Source organism: Neodiprion pinetum, chromosome 2 (genome assembly GCF_021155775.2).
Source record: "Neodiprion pinetum isolate iyNeoPine1 chromosome 2, iyNeoPine1.2, whole genome shotgun sequence".
NCBI lineage: Eukaryota > Metazoa > Arthropoda > Insecta > Hymenoptera > Diprionidae > Neodiprion > Neodiprion pinetum.
The window spans coordinates 18,326,820-18,344,861 of NC_060233.1; the positions used below are offsets into that span (position 1 = coordinate 18,326,820).

The following is an 18,042-nucleotide window of genomic DNA, read 5'->3' on the forward strand; positions in this document are numbered from 1 at the left end:
GTACGTAAATACATTTCACTTGTGCAGATAAAAAAATATCGCCGCTAAAACGTTTGAATTATAAAAGTTGGTAGCACATTGTAGGTAACAATGACGAGATATTCGTTAATTATGCACACTCAACCTTTCGTTTTCGGAAGTACTGTAATAACTTCCCGCTTGTTTTTTATATTATGAACTGGTAAGCTAGTAATAAGTCAGAATAATAATATGGTCAAATCATAAACTGTCCAAAGAGCTATTTGATACATCCGAATGTTATTTGGAATTCATTTTTAATGAAACCAGTGCTCGCTATAAGCGTTTTTGATTTCTGCTCGTACTTAAAACTTTTAATGATTTATATGAAAATATTGTTTATATTCATATCAAAATCGGTAAATTCTGAAACTAATTTCTCCTACTTGTATAATACTGATGCAGTTATGACATACCAAACTACACACGATTATATTAGTTGAAAAACTACATGTACATGTTAATGATCACACGAACGCATTCTGATTTTTATGACACCGATTGGTGTCTGTAAATTTATTTAACATTACCATAAACAGTTACACGAATAGAATTTCTTTGACTCGACTGAGTTATTACTTTCAATTAAGACATTACGCGTTGCAATCAATTAAATTCTTATAAAATCGCAACCAATTGACTAATATTCGCCTGCGCGTAGGCAACTACTTGCGCTTTAAAGTTTAATCACACTACGTATTGCCTAAACACAGGCGTTCGTATATTTTACAGTTCCTATGGAAATTGGTGCAGTAAGTACGAATCAAATTAGGCGACACAAGATTTTGGTCTGCAATAAAAAAACTTTTTTTCTCCTTAATATTATGTGCAACTATAATATATTTGATGCTCTTGAACCGAAATATAGTAGTAACGAACATATACCACGCACACTTTTCACGTAATATTTTTTTTTTTTTGAATAAAACGAAATTTTTTTTACAAATTATAATGAAATAATAATGATAGCAACAGTACTTATAAAAAAAGTTAAAACCCTAAAAAGTTTAAACCGTAAAATTTTCAAAAAACCTAGCTACTACATAGTAGGTATTATTCCAGCTATTTTGTAGTTTTCTTCCTTTTCATATCACCGATTGGAGTTTCAAAGCGAATCTCTTCTCTTTATAATTTCTCCTTTCCAATTTCTCCTTTAAATTCTCTTTCAATGGGTTCAAACTGATTTTGTATGTACAGATACTATTCAAATAAATTAAAGTAGTGTGAATGCAAACACAAATTAGAACTCTGAATTTTAAACAATAAAAAAAAAAAATCATATTATGTAACATGTACGTGACAGCAAAAAAAAATAAAAAAAAATGTAACGCAGATGTAGGTTCGGCATATTGAAACCTTCATGTTCTCTAATATTAGATTAGTGTAAAGAAAAAAAAAATGTTCTCTCACTGACAAACTGTCCGTTGAGCATGCTAATAAGTGTAAGTAGGTATTCTTGTCTAGTTTATTTGGTTTATTTTCAAAACTGCAAAGTAAAAGTCGAATAGCGAGAGAAATTGTGTTTCAATCTTCAGAGTGACATGCGGCAACGATGTAAATTTTTCTTTACGAATACGACTTCGAAGCACTTCAGTGAACATGTTGCTCTTTGAAAACAATCAACTTTCAACTATCAAGAATCTTACTACCTGGTGTCTCTATAGATTATTCTATGCCAAATCGTAATTCAGCCCTAAAATATATTATGTTCAACAACTTAGTATCCTTCTAATGCGTAATTAGTTTGAAATGACGAAAAACACATTTGTGTCGTGGTATCCATAAACCAAAGAGAATTAAAATATATTATACATTGAAGTATGTTATCCCGTGTCTCAAAATTATAACTTTTTTTATATTTATATTTACCCTCATAAACTGTTTTTCGTTTTTCGTTTCTCCTGAAAGATGCTAAAGTTAATGCTAAGGATAAAACTATACCTAAAGTAATAACATAGCCTGATTCACGATCACATCACCTGATTCACGATAAGTCCATCACACGTTGTCGGGCGATCAATTTTTAGTACGTTTCACCCGACGAGCGCAATTCCGGATTCCAATAACCAATACTCTGTAAGTCGCCTCCGGGGAATCTCAAAGTAAGGATTAAGTTTTCAATTTATCTTTCAAGGGACCCTCGGCAATGCGGGAAAAGCGCCCGACAAGGGTTTGGCGACGAAGCTTCGCCCGCTGGTGAAAGCTCTTCGCGACTCCGACCGGCTCGTTCAAGACGCAGCGACCGAGCTTGACTCGATTAAATGGGATGTTGCGAGGCTCTCTAGAGGCGGCGATGACACACCAACCCCAACGAACGGCTCACCCCCGTCCCTCTTACCTCATCCGCAGCCGGATCCCTTGGATCAACTCGTTGCATGTGCCAGGGCCCTCACCGAAGATGTTCGTCAAGTCGCCAGTTTCATCCAGGTTAGAATCTTAACGTTACCTTGTTTAACTATTTCTTCTAATTGGATGCACAAAGGATGGATATTAGGGTGGATGGAAGAAAAAATTTTGCTTTTTTGTTCTCACTTACTCGCTCAGATGTTAGTGTTTGATAGAAAAAAGCTAAGCTCTCTAGCTGTCAGATCTAACAGGTCACTTTCTTTTTCGCTTTTCGTTGAGACTTGAAATGCTCGTGAAGTATTCTATATTTTTTGCATCCGTGCGTAGATCCTTGAAGCATACCTTGAAGTATGTACAGCAAAGCGTAGTTATCATCATTCAATTTAGACGAACATTACAGTCATCTGAAAGAGAAAATCGGTAGTTTTCAGATGACTGTAATGTGTGTTCTAATGATGATAACTATGCTTTGTAACAGAAGTTTGAAAAGCTTGAAAAATCAGCTTCAAGAACCTATGCATGAATTTGAAAAATATTAAATAGTTTACGAGTATGTTAACTTTCAACGAAAAGTGAATCCCATGTTAAATGAATGGGAAATAAAATATAAAAACGCGACCTGTCAATCTTGAGCTAGAGAGCTGATCTTTTGGGAGAATCTTTTTTCTATCAGATACTAAAATTCACGGGGGTAACGGCGGAGAGAAGCTTTTTTTTCGAACCACCTTAATGGATATACATTAGGCTGATTAAAAAAAAACGGCTAATTTTTTTTTTCAAAATCCTCACATAAAAACTTCCGAGAAGGTGTGAAAAGACGCCTGTAAAAAGCAGAGCCCTTAATATTATTATTAAGAGGTCGCGCATCGGGAATTTCTATTTCCCGTTTAAATAACACAGGAATAAATTTTTTTAAATTTTGCTATTTCGTATTTTTGCAACGGCTCATTGAATTAGCGGACCAAAGCATATTTTCGTAGGAAATTTGACACTCTACAAAAAAAGTCTTCACAAAGTTTTCGATAGTCACACTCCTTCAAAAGTTATTCGAGGTCAAAGTTGAACTTACAAAAAAATTCAATGTTTTTTTTTTTTCGACGATACTATGAATCTTTTCTGATTATTTTGTTATAAAGATATATTTAATAAATATATCTTACTCTAATTGGGCTTTTTCAATCATTAATTTTCCCATCGAGTCAATATAAAGTTACCTTACAAAAATGCGATGCTAAATAATAAACATGTTATCATGGAGAATCCATAACTGATGCACTTGACTATTTAAAAATGTAATTGTTCCGAAATCTATCCTCTTTATAACAAAATAATGAGAAAAGATTCATAGTATCATCGAAAAAAAAAAACATTGAATTTTTTTGTAAGTTCAACTTTGAACTCGAATAACTTTCGAAGGAGTGTGACTATCGAAAACTTTGTAAGGACTTTTTTTGTCGAGCGTCAAATTTCCTACAAAAGTATGCTTTGGTCCGCTAATTCAATGAGCCGTTGCAAAAATACGAAATTGCAAAATTTAAAAAAATTTATTTCTGTGTTATTTAAACGGGAAATAGAAATTCCCGATGCGCGACCTCTTAATAATAATATTAAGGGCTCTGCTTTTTACAGGCGTCTTTTCACACCTTCTCGGAAGTTTTTATGTGAGGATTTTGAAAAAAAAAATTAGCCGTTTTTTTTTAATCAGCCTAATATACATTCTATGGGTGTACAGACAAAGTGACGCAATAGATTTATCGTTAGTACTATTTTGTTTAGCTTAATATTTTGGCTTTTTATCCGTACAAGTTATCTTAGAATCATTTATTAACGTGCAAGTCTGCATTTTTTTGTGAAATTTGTGCACTTTTAGAGAAGTAAAGATTGGAGTTTGAGCTGCCATAATCTATATTTATATCACGGTGAAAATCGAACCGAAATATCTAACGAATACCTTTGTACTGAATTTTCTTCCATCGACTATAATTCTGCAAATCAAATTATTTCAATTCGATTGATCCTTTAATTATCTGTCGATTAATTATTATCTCAAAAGAAGCGTAGTTCTTGTACATATTCGCAATTCTGAGGTACCCGAATATGGTTTTCGTTATTTCGATCACATTTAGGAAATTTTAAGTCAGAAAGCAAAAAATTCAACGTTTGAAACACTTATATAATGAAAAATGTAAATAATGCTACACCAAAAGCGTATTTTGAAACTTTTCACACTATACTTAAAACATTCCAATAGTGTACACTCGTAAAAAATAGAGAAGACAAATTTTTACAGTCTGTCTACAACATTTTGGTACTTCATGTTCAAGTCAAAGAATCATATACTGCGATCTAAAATACAATAGATACAAGCTAATCTGAGCTAATATGAACCCACCATAGCTCGGATAATGGCAAAACTTGAACAATAGGTAATAAAGATACAACAATATATTTTTAAGGGGTTACGAGAATAAACTAATATGTCCGCTATGAGCAACTAGACTTATGTGTTTGCATTATCTAAAATTCGTTAAAAACGACCAGAAATACAATTGTGTATGCATATTCAAGAAAAACAGGTCACGAAAGTATAATTCAACTGCCATAGACGTGCGTATTAGAAGTTGAAAAGCACAGATATTTTTTTCTGGAAAGTTTCGACGCCACATTTTCCCAGCCGAGCCCATACTAGAAAATTCCATTAAGTTTGAAAATGCAGAGTCGTGCGAAATTTTTGCATAGCACTCTAAGTTCCGTGCTCGATTCATATCCACAAATGATGTCTTTACGATGAAAATTGATAAAACTGGAACAATTTTAGCATGCAATAACAATAACAACAACACTGACAAAACTTATTTCAAATTCCACATTAGGGCAATTCGACTTTACTCTTCAAACGATGCTCGGTGATGTCGAGCGGGAGTAACAACAACGGTAGCAAGGAAGGAACGGGCGAGGACTACGACTACGTGAATTTAGAGTCGCGGGAGGTGGTCGCTAAGCAACGAGAAGAACTGAGGGCAGCTTTGCCGCAAGAACTTAGGAGCAGCTATGACCTCCTCGTGACGGAGAATGACACAGCCGCGGTCCAGGCACCTCCCGCTACTCCCACGCCGATGGATCCAAACGATAAACAACTTCTGGCCTTTTATGCCGCTCAGCTCATAACTCACGGTGCTCACCTCACCCACGCTATCGACGCCTTTTTGCAGACGGTCGAACGGAATCAACCTCCGAAAGTGAGAATTAACGGCACATTAGTTACTTAAGGAAGCGCCGATTAATGTGACAATCTCTCGAGGAACACCGAAACGGCTTTGTATTCACTTTAAACAGTCTAATGTTCGAATGACAGTGGATTCAATATCTAACAATCATGAATGTAGGAACCAGCCGCGTCATCTTCTCGCATGACACGTTCAACGTGCCTGTTACTTGGTGCTGCATATAACCCCGCAGAATCCTTATGGAACTGAGCTCCCGGTCGAATTGGCTGGATTTTTAGTATGTATAGTGCATATCCTCCCGATCAAACGTTCTTATGGACACAAGTCCCAAGAATCAATAGTTGCCGAGATATAGGCTTCGGAAAGGAGGTGTATCGATTTTTTGGTATCTATGGAGTAGGCGATTTTTACGAATGAAAAAGCTTCAAGGGGAACTTGAAATTAAATGTATCACTCAACAACTTCACAGCCAATTTGCAGAGCTCGGCACACGCGTGAAAAACAGGATAAGTCGATTATTGCAAGAGTCGGAGCGTCGAGTTCTTCACGCGAAATCTGACATTGCACAGCGTTTCGGTGAACCAGCGAGTTTATGGATGGAATCAATCACAGTTTCCCGTCTATCTTTGAGAATCAACAGTACAGGTTTTTGAGTGATTTGTTTGCTTTCAAATCCCCTTCAAACTTTATAATTCATGAAATCACGAAATCCATATATCTCAAAAAATCTGGACACCATTCTTCCGATTCTTCGTATATGGGTTTATAAGAACTTTTGATCGGGAGGATATGTACTATAATATACAGAAAATCTGGCCAATTTAACCGGAACCCAATTTCCATAAGGATTCTGCGGCGTCCTTTGGATTCTTCTTGTTCAAAATGTTTTCAAATAACGACAGTTTCATTATGGCTGTATCGGCCCGATTTTGGGCGTGATATATGACCGTAATTGTGACATTTCAGTTTCAAGCGAGTTCGATCGTAAACATTCAGAGAAAAAAAGAGTAATCTCAACCTTGGATACGGAGGATCAGAACAGAGTGATTTTATCAAATAACGCTATTTCAAGAGATTTTTCGGAAGCCATGTTTTATGAATCTGGTATTAAAACTTTGAAGCAAGCAACGGTAACGAGAACCAGAGGATAATTTCTGAACCCTTGTGGCCTGGTGCCCTAGTACGCGGTACGTTTCGCGACAAGCTCCGTGGCATTGGAAAGATCTCATCGAGTACCTATTGCAAGTATCAATAGGCATAAACCCGAAACCCTTCGTAGTAATGGCACTAGTTGTAGTATAGGGCCACAAACATGAGAACAGTTCATAAATCATCGTTAGCCTGAAAGTAAAAAAAATTTTTGTCTAGTGCATCGAGAGTGAGACCTAATCCTAGATATACTTTATCAGTTCTAGCCTTGGAGATACGACATAGCGGTTGAAATTTTAAAGACATCTGTCGAGTATAGGACCTATTCCTGAGTATCTTTGGTCTTTTCTAGTAAATCTCAATTTAAAAAGCAATTGAGCGTAGAAAAAACAACATCACTGACTTTCTGATATCCGAAGGTCTATAACTCGAGAATGCCAAAGACGTCAGTTTTACAGCTCTTGATTTTTTTCTTGTACTTGACGAGATCTTTGCAAAAATAGAAAGTTCATTGTAAAATCGCCAGGGTTAATTTTGGAATTGTATGTTCTCTGTTCAGCCCTCAGGTTCGGTAACGACACTCCGAAAAATGTTTGACAGCGAATTGTCCCAAAAATCAAGCGATCATTTAGTGACAACCCATCACTAATTCACCGTGATCAATTCACCATTTAAATTTCACAAATTCAGTCTTAGGTTTGGAAAGATCACCAGCCTTCCAAAATCAAAGGCTATAGCGGGGTAAGCATACCAAAAGTGTTAAAATTTAAATTAAATAAAATGGGGGCACTTTTGGTATGCTTACCCGGGTACAGCCTTTCATGAAAACCCAGTAAATAGTTTTACAAGTACAGTCGAAACTCTCTGAACGTTTAGAACTTTCAAAACGTTAATTTCTCCGTGGTCGCAAGCGCTTTGGCTTTTCCTATTACTCAATGCGCACGACACTTGGTAACGGCGAAGTTATATGCAATATGGCTCCAATCCTAATTACCTAACATCAACCTGTCGTCTATGCTATAATTATTACTCAGTAAACGAAAACAAATGCGAAACGTGTCGAACATTTTAATTCTCATGAATCGCATTTTTCAGTCCCAGAATTTGAATTGAAAAAAACATAATAGTATACCATGCTGTTTGCTCGTATTCGGCATATGAATCTTTCTCTATCGAACCGCACACCTTTCGGACAAAAGTTATATCGATATTTCCAAATTCTACCAAACTTCGTGAATATGTCGTCTATACCTCGGGAGAATTCCTCGATTTTTTTTTTTCCAATTCTAATCTAATGATTTCCAGCGTCAGTATTTTCGGAGTTGCACGGGGTTGAAAATAAATAAAAAAAAAAACAAAAAAAAACAATAAAAAAACCAGCAAAACAGTTGGACATGATGTTCAAAAGCTCTTATCACCGAACCTATTCATCGTACAGGGTCCGGTTGGGGCTTATTTTTAAGCAAATATAATTATCCTACAGAAAATGTATATGAATTATGAATTCCTCTTCCCTCGTAACATACCGTCTTTTTTCATTAGTTGAAATATTCAAATGGATTCTTCGCCATACACGACCTAAAATTCTAGAAAAAAAAAAAAATAAATACTAGCGCGTTCCACGTCCCATTTCCAATCCAATGGAACCTGAAATTTTCAAGATTAAGAAGCAGTAGAGTATGTATGAGAGGTGACGACATTTTTCTTCGTAAAGTTCAACGCAATCTAGCCCATATAGGCGACAATTTGGTCTAAAAAACTCGTTTGGGAATGTTTATTCCTTAAAACCCAGTCATCATTTATTACTTACAACACTGCAGTTAGTATATCCCTTTACAAAAGAAAAAATGTTGCCAGTTATTTTGTTTTCTAATCGTGACACAAAGATATGGTCTGACAACATGCAGCAGGTCGTTTTTGTAAGAATAAATTGTACGGAACTTCTCTTCTTCTCCAAAAGTACGGAAAATTGACTATAGAATGAAAAAAGATGTGATTCAGCTGCAAACACTTAAGAGGTTTACCCTACTGTGAAATTATCAAGATAAAATTATTAATTTTATCCCTTTAAAAAATAGTTTGAACGGTCAAAATTATTATGCAATACAAGGCAGGAATGGTAGATTAACAGTAAGATGTATAAATTTATGTTTTTCTCAAACAGTTTTCTCGAAACTATGTTTTTCAAAACGGTGTATCTACACTATATCTCAGGCTTTAACCGATAAATCGACTTGAAATTTGGTACCTACACATATTCAGAGGAATAGTATTTTCTGGTTGACGAACAATTTTATGATTTTCAGTTTTTGTTTAATAGTTATTAATAAGAATACAACGTATTCTTCAGCAAATACGGTCGAAAAAATGGGATTCTACGAAATCACAATACCAAATTCGTAAAATTCATGCCATTTTTTTATTTCTACGTCAAAATGAAAATGTATTGGAGTGTTTTTGTTCAGAATTGCGTACGGAAAAGGGCTGTTAATCCCTTTTTTGCATTTGGATATGTATACGTCAAAGTTGAAATTGACCAGGGAAGCTCCTTAGGTGCGTCCGTCAATTTTCTAAACTTTTTTCACCCAATCCACAAGCACAATCATACACGCTATCATTTTCCGAAGTTTTAAGAAATTTCATTACTTAGGAAGAGAAAGAATTGTAAAGATTTGGCGAATTTGGCGGGGATCTGATATCCCCTTAACTGTCGAAACGTACATATTACCCTCTTCTCCCGTCACTGGCAAATAATTACATGACAAGTTATTATTTATAGGTTAGGTTATAGAGACTTCACAATATAAGACATTAAACATGCGTTTGCGGAACCAAGTGCTTGGGCACATTGAGTGTTGGGAAATGCAATGGCGGAGAAAATACACGGTTCGCGAGTTTCATTCGGTTGGAAAGTGATATACCTTGAGAAAGATTCAATTGTACTCGTAGTTGTCCAGTGCTTGGGCCTTGGTGTTGACAATATCGAGGTTCCACTGTAAAAAACCCCGTGTCCAGATGTTAATTACGTTACCATATTTTTTGCTGTATATTTTTAACTCTGACCCTTTCTCCAGGTTTTCTTGGCGCACGGAAAATTTGTCGTCCTAAGCGCACACCGGCTCGTACACATAGGAGATACGGTGCACAGAAACGTACAGAGGAATGATGTTCGAACGAGAGTATTAGAATGCGCCAATGCGCTGAGTGAGGCACTGGCGCAGACTGTGTTGAAGACGAAACAGGCAGCGCAGTTTTTCCCGAGCGTAACCGCCGTCCAAGAGATGGTGGATAGCGTCGTCGACGTATCGCACTTGGCAAAGGACTTGAAAGTCGCCGTCATCAACGCCGCTCAACAGCCTTAAACACCTTAAACACCTACTTATAATAATTGTACAATAATTTATTGGTAAACCTAAGGTAAACCTTGTGTGAGTGCGTGTGTGTGTGCGCGCGTGTGTGTGTGCGTGCGTGTGTGTGTGTGAGTGTGCGCCGTGAGTTTTTCCAAACAGTGAAACGATCCGTGCGCCTGTGAAAGGCAACCGAAGTTACATATCATGTTCAAGTTGAGGCCATTTCAAACGACAAACTGAATTTGATGACAGCCTTACTTTCAGTTTCTTCATTATTGCTTTGAGCTAGATTTTCACGTATGGTAAACAGTTGGATGCAGCAACAGCAAAATGCTCTCATTGGCTGCTTGATGTGTACATGGTGGGATGCTTCTGATGTATGTAGCAAAGCAAACTGATGTAGAAAGTAGGTTAATTTCTACACTTCGAACAGCAATTTTCAGGTGCAGCAAGATCCTGAAGAAGACACCAGAATCATTGACCAATCGGAGCATTTTTGCATCCAGGTGTTTGCTGCATATTACGAAATTCGGAAAATGATAAAAAATTGGACTCGGAAAATCAACCAAAGCTGCATTTTCACGTGCAGCAAACACCTGGCTAAGATCAGAGTGTAGGTGTTTGATGCACGTGAAAATGTAGCTTTAGTTGATTGTCCGAGTCCAATTTTTCATCATTTTCCAAATTTCGTAATATTCAGGTTATTTTGACAAATAATTTTTTATGCTTGTGATGCCCGTGGCGGGATACGGTGCTCAACCTAAACATCAGCTGTAACTTCGGTTGCCTGTATCAGGCGCACGGATCGTTTCGCTGTTGGAAAAACACACGGTACATCGGGTTATTTCATTGATACGTCCCATATACGTGCCTGTGGGATGCATCAAGGAAATGACCTGGTATACTAATCCTTACTTACTCCGCTGGATTTTCGACGATTTTACTATCGGACATGCACAACAACACACACATTGTGCTTTTCATTCTTGTTCTGAACCCATTGACGCATGACGCATGACGTTCCACACATAAAATGCGTTCAAGAATTTAAAACCATCTTGAATTAAATTTGATAGAAAAGCATTCTGCAAGCTTCCAAACTTTTATATACCTTTATACTAAATTACCATAGAATAAAAAATACGGTGAAAAATATACGTAAACTAGAATCAGGGCATTTTACGCCACTACACGGCGTCTTCCGATACATCGAATACCAATAATCAGGCTGACGGTAATGCATGACATGAATGCTTCAAGGGGTGACGAATGGAACGACAGCTCACTTTGTAAGACCGATGAATGTCAGATTAGGTAATCTGACCATTCCGTTTACATTATGTATAGAATAGCTATCAAATTTTTGAATTATATTGCAAAGAGGGGCTTTGTTTTTATAATTCGGGCCTACATCAACACCAAATTGGTACAAGTAACGCTACTGCCAAAGTATATAATATTATACACGTACGTACGCATATTGAAAAAAAACCGTACATATGCTGTAGTTTACTCTAAGTATTGGGATAGAGCATCGTAAATCGCGTATGTAATAATGCGTGCGGTGATGATTGTACTAATGTATATATAGGTATATAATCCTGAACGTGGTATATACAACATATATATGTAATACGAATTCAATGTGATCCTTGATGATCGTTATTAGAAAACGAATATACAGTTGTGTATGAAATCGTTCAATGCATAGATACAGAGAAACGCTGAGATGAAATTATAATAGTGGTTCGAATTATACGCAATAGACGCGTATAAGACGTAATGAAACTATGTATATACGTATTATAATTTAACACGTCAAGGCTGTGTTTGAGAATTTGTGTCATTGGCTCTTTAGTTAATTTCTATATACATATTTTCACGTTATATATGTTTAATTAAGTTAACATCAATTTTGGCTGATTACTCAACTCGTTATTAAAAACAAATAAGTTCCTCAATTTTAACAGTAAGAACCCGTTATGTTCGGTTTCTCTGTTAAATCTCGAAACAAAATAATTAAGAACGAAGTTGCATCTTATCTCGTCAAATGTACGTAAAGATCTATAGTTTGCTGTTTTTTTCCAATTAAATAAATATAGTGAGAAGATTTTTATTTCTCTTTCACGGTATTAGGTTCAATTCATGCTAAAAATGAAACGAAAACAAAACAAAAGATATTCTTAGCAATTAATTAATAGTTCGAACGCGTTAACACATTTGAACTTTAGGCATATGGAGTATTATGGAGTGCAGCACACGGTGCACTACTTTGACTCAAAAAAAGCGTTCACTTCCATCTGTGTGCTTTGAACACTTTCAGATCGCGTTATATTCTCAGTTTTGAAAACTAAAAAAACTTTTGCTCTGAGTAAAAGATTTTTTCAATGCATTTTAGTTTATGTTGAAGGTATTACGAAATATCCTCGAGGAAAAAAACACAGCCGAAGACCTAGTGAAGAGTCGCACTATGTATTATATTATAAAGTTAACGTCCTTGTATTATATATACCTTTACCTATGCCGCTACATAAAAATGAAATAATTCATGAAAAAGCTAAAAATGGCGGTTTGATATTTATAAATATTTTAGCAATTTATATTACTTTCGATATCGATTGATACAGTATTCTTTTTTTTTACAACCGTAACCTTGTTACTTTCCAAGAGAGGTACAATATCGAAGTTGTGAAGAGAAATGTAAATATATTCAAAAAATATGTTTACTTACACAACTCATGACTGGAGTCCGAACGCACCTCACGCAAACTTTGAACTACGCTCAGCGTCGCTGTCGCTAAGCGGTTTACAGTCTTCGAATGGGTTTTTCATTGACTAAATATAAATAAAATCAGATTTCTCGTGCATTATTCCTTTCCTTGTGTAAATAAGACGAAACTACGTATGAGAAAGTCTGATTATCAGGATAGAACCGGTTTTATGATCAAGACAAGCTACGGGGTGTGTTCGGAACCCAGTCATGCGTTTGAAGGTAGAAAAATAAAGTCGTGAGTTGTAGGGTTAAGCTTTAATGACAGACAGAATATACACAAGTGCAATGGAAATAAATAGGAACTACAGACACTTTAAAACTTTCATTACGTGAACTCTTACCGGGGATCATTACGTAACTATTTTTAAGTTTTGTTATTTATCGTATGGCCGTCAATGTAATTTCTTTTTATAGAAAAAAATTTCAAAGCAGCTTTATGTTGGGAGTATAAACATTCTATACGAGATCTGGTGGCGATTCCGTGTACAATTCAAAATGGGGACCGCGGGGTTACAGCTACACGTCATCGTAGGCATTATCTGGGCATTACTCGTAATTACTGCGCATCTCTTCGCGTCAGATCATTCTTCCACCAAAATTTTTGCAAATAACGCGTTTATCAGTATTTCATCAACAGCTCTTTCAACCTTCATAAAATTTCACCTAGTGAAAGACGATTTTGTGTATCCAAAAAACGATTTAAGACACACTGACAGCATTGTTAAACGTAGAAATGACATTTTTACGGAAGAAAGTTTACACGCTGCGTCAAATCAACGCGAACCTTGCTAACGGCTTATCCCCGTGGCGTTCATGTTTGTTTGGCAGCATCAGCGTCCTCCAGATGCCCGTAAATGTTTTCAATCCCAATATTATATAGACAGCTAGGTGTAGTGTATCGGAGAGAGAAGGAAGTTTGTTTAGAACTACGTGAATACATTTAACGGTACGATAGAATAATCCTCGATGGTTGGCCATCGTACTTTCCTTACTTACTACTTATTATTATCACGCGTACAGTATACGCTAAGAATGACCAATAATAATCGATTTGCCATTAAATCGATTATTTTTTCCGGACTAATCGAGTGCGATCGATTATTTTTCAACCTCTATTAATCAATCGCGTCGATTAATTATTATTCCTCGCAACCGATTTTTGTTTTCTTACTCCCATGAACGATGCAATATAATATCAATTTATGTGATTAAAGTATAAATTATTATCATTGTCTTACTTATTAAGTACCTAATTGATATAATAAGTGAAAAATGAATGCATATTTACATCTGAAATTGAAAAATAGTTTGAATTAAACTGTGAATTGTCAAAAAAAAAAACTTTTCCGCTATTAATGCTTGTGACGTCGGATTTTCGATGCACTCAGCCACCCGAAGAAGTGACCGAGAACTTACCTCGTTCACGATAATTTGGCGATCCGCGATGAAAGCTGGAAAATTGATCTTACAAAAGATATCGCGAGATTTTGCTGAATGTCTCTCAATCGTCAGCTTCGCTATTGCTCGGCTATATTCCTCTGCACGAGGTATCTCAGTACCGCGGAGAGATGAGGGGTAGTTTTGTAGAGAAAAAGAACGAACACCTGTACGCTACGCAATCTAACAAAGTAAAATAAAATAATCTAAGTACTCGATAGCGCAGAGGCGATACAAAAATAAAAAAAAAAAACGAAAAAAAACACTCAATTCGCGCTTCATGATTTCAAAAGCAAAAATAAAGGTAAACCAAATATCTAATAAATCTTTAATCTATTGCGCTAGTCGCACCGTCGATAACAAACAAAGTCAATAAAACCAAAAAGAAAGGATTATTCAACCGCGCTGACCACGATAGTTCTTCACTAGATCAGGGCGCTAATCGCCACGGATTTTAACTTAACTTCAATAACGGTACTATTCGGCAAGCATAAACAAAAAAACAAAAAAAAGAGGAACAAAGTCAAATCTTATAACTAATTACGGCGCTAATCGCTAAGGAGAAATGGATAAATTATTGAACAGTTTCGAGACTATTCGCAACGACGTTATAGAAAAATCTTGACTACCGCGTTAATCACGATCTAATCCGAAAACGAACAAGGGAAAGAAGTGAATCCTGATAAATTAGCTTACTCTAAATCTCGAGATAAACTCAACTTAACTAATGAAGTGGACGCTTTACGCCACGCATCCGAAACCGCCAATTTATGCTAAATACGCAAACTATCCGACAACATAGTCGAACGCACACACACAACACTACCTACACGAGAGGTGACACTTTGAAAACACGCTAACGCGACTAGATCCCGTGCAGCAGAGTTTGGCTGTACACAATTTACAAAAGAAATGACTCTATTTCAACGCGTAACTCTACGCTAAATTTCTAACAAACAAACTCGACTCTACGCGTAAATGCGAAGACACAAGCTACGACCACCGAGTAAGAAGATCGGCAAACGAATTTCGAGCACGTTTCGAGACTTCAATCTTTGAGATGGCTAGTCTTTTTCGCACCTGTTCGGTTTTTCCAACCTAAATTCCAAAAAGTAAATATATCATTACAGATACATGGGCAATGAGTGGTTCTTACTGTTGATTCGTCACTACATTATTACCTTTCATTGCTACTTCATATGCGTATACTGTAACCTAGGTCTTCGCTACGATCTTCTTTTTCGAAATCACCAGTTGTTCGAATTTATATCTTTCAACAATTATATTCTCGTAATTAACGATATGCATATCCGTATATCAATTATTAGACGGCTTGTCTGTCTTATTTGGCTTCCCATCGGAAGCAAGAATTCAAAATGTAAACATTCTCCATCTACATACATTCTTACACATATAGTGCTTGAAGAGAAGAAAAAATTCATCTTCTCTACGATCGCCTAGTCCGGGTAACCAGACGGCCACTAGCTATGGCTTACAATGATTTGGCACCCGCGATGATTCCCTGATCAGATGTTGACGTCGGTGTCAGATATCGAAATAAAAACACAGAACCTGTAATATATATTTCAAATGTTCATTTGAGGGTGTTTACACACCGTACATTCGCACAGCTCGGCAGCCACTGACTCTCTTCCTCTCTTGTTGCCGGTACATGACAGTCGCGAATAATTTTGATGGGTGCCAGGTATATTGCTACATCGCTTTTTCAATACGCTACTGGCTACTCAGCTCTTTCGTGACAGCTCTGACTAACGCAATATTATGGAGAGGGAGTGGGACGACTTCAGGGAACAGAGAATGAGACAAGGAAAACAGCGGAATAAATTTGACATACTTGCGCTATAATTAATAATAAAAATTCAGGAATTTACATCGAGAATTTACAACAAGAGACAAAAGAAAATTAACCAATACTTGAGTTAAAGCGCAAGCACAATACAATATGTCGAACTGAGGAAATAATATCACAGCCTTATAATCGCAAGCAGCGATCGGACTTAATGCCGTAACTGATTGCTCTCCAAAAAGCTTACGGAATTCTCTGACTACTAGCGATAGCGTAACGACGAAGAGTGTCAAAACCTTCTGCGGACTACCTTAACGCGGACCCTTTGCACCACCTGTTCCGTGACGTCATGTACTTGCAAAAATTCGGAACAATCGATTCTAGATCATATACGTCTATTGCGCAATTCGTTGCGCATCTACTGTCATGTCGCTAACGCAGAGCTGAAGACTAGGGCGTAATTTCGTCGTTTGCGCAACTCCTAGATGATCCGGTGAAGATGGATCAGGTCAGGCGTCGTCACTAGTCGTTTGTTTTCTCTAAATTTCGCGATCAGCTGTTGCGGGGGGACGGTGGGGAGAGGCTGCCTTTCGCAGGATTTTGTCGTCGTCCGACGCTACTCTCCTCGATGTTTATCAGTTCTGTCCGTTTCGTCTTTCTCCGTGTGAACCGTACCTCGCAAAAAAAAATAACGAAAAGAATAAGCTAAAATCTTATTACGAACTCGCTAATGTCACCTTTCGGAATATCGCCCCTTCTCGTCATGATATTGATGCTTCTCTTTTTCCAACTGAATCGAAATTATGCCGTTTCAGGTTCGGAGAACCTCTTTGTAACGTAAGCTTCGAAACGCCACGTCATAATACACACATTTGAGTTTTAATTAACTCAACAATTTCCAGTCTTCTTGTGATGCAGAATGATTCCGTTGCATTCCGCATGGGTCAAAGCGACTCCTCCCTGGCGTTCCGGATGGGCTTTCATGTAACACGTTCATCTGGAATAATCGTTGAACTGTTGAACGGTCGGCTTAGTTCCAAGTGGATAGGGTCCCAACTGCGGTTCCACGTCTGCGCAATCGCCTTGATCCATGAAAGATCGCGGTTATACAGTGTCAGAAAAATAGTTGAAGTTTTGAATTTATCCAAACAATGAGGGGCAGACTCAGCTTTCGTGTCAAAAATCTTTCGCATTTCACGAATTTCTTTCGACGCAGGTATTGGAAAGGATTAATTTAGGACATGGCTTTATATTTCACACAATATGGATACTCCTCAGTCTTCAGGGGTTAGGGGTAGTAAGAATTGTCGAAAAATTGATTTTTAGGTATTTTCTCTAAGTATCCTGCCTCGAAAATATTCTCTGAAAATTTCAAGTGAATATAATAAACAGTTTCCGAGATATTCTACAATAACCGAAGGGCTCTAGAACCCTCGATGGCAAATAGCTGATGATAGTTGCTAATCACCGGTTTCATTTGGATTTTGAAGAAAATTGGAACTTGAAGGTTTGTTGGGTCGCTGATCACGAATCTGCGGTCAGATTTGCGAAATCCAAATTGACGAATTCAACATGTTGGATGAAAATTTAAAAATATTCGGATTTTGATAAAAACTAGTCGGTGGAGATTTTTAGATCACTGATATCAAATCCAAAGTATGACTTCCAAAATTTGCAGTGGCGGATCCATTGGCTAATCAATTAAGAACACCAGACTGGTCAATTCCATCCAACTGGAACGTCACACCCTGACGGATCCCGTCCAGATACATATAAGGATACCCTTCAAGGGAGCAGCCAGTATTAGGTTGCCGCTCGTCCTGATGAAATGGACTGCAATGTTCACGAAACGTTGGCAACAAACCGTTCTTCAACGCGGCTCCATCCCGGCAGCCAAGTGTTATTTGGAATCCTGTTGTTTTCTCCGAAAAATCC

At 37.0% G+C, this 18,042-nt stretch overlaps 1 protein-coding gene across 3 annotated transcripts in view; it reads left to right on the plus strand.

Annotated features, from left to right (window-relative positions):
* The window catches only part of p130CAS (Serine_rich_CAS and FAT-like_CAS_C domain-containing protein p130CAS), a 127,617-nt gene extending 112,728 nt beyond the window's left edge, over positions 1 to 14,889 (plus strand). For all 3 annotated transcript variants that reach the window (XM_046612489.2, XM_046612487.2, XM_046612490.2), the window contains 3 exons: positions 2,153 to 2,445; positions 5,238 to 5,603; positions 9,815 to 14,889. In XM_046612489.2, coding sequence (XP_046468445.1) covers positions 2,153 to 2,445; positions 5,238 to 5,603; positions 9,815 to 10,102 — 947 coding nt within the window. In that variant the 3' untranslated portion in view covers positions 10,103 to 14,889. The remainder of the gene's footprint in view (positions 1 to 2,152; positions 2,446 to 5,237; positions 5,604 to 9,814) is intronic.
* The last annotated feature ends 3,153 nt before the right edge of the window (positions 14,890 to 18,042 follow it).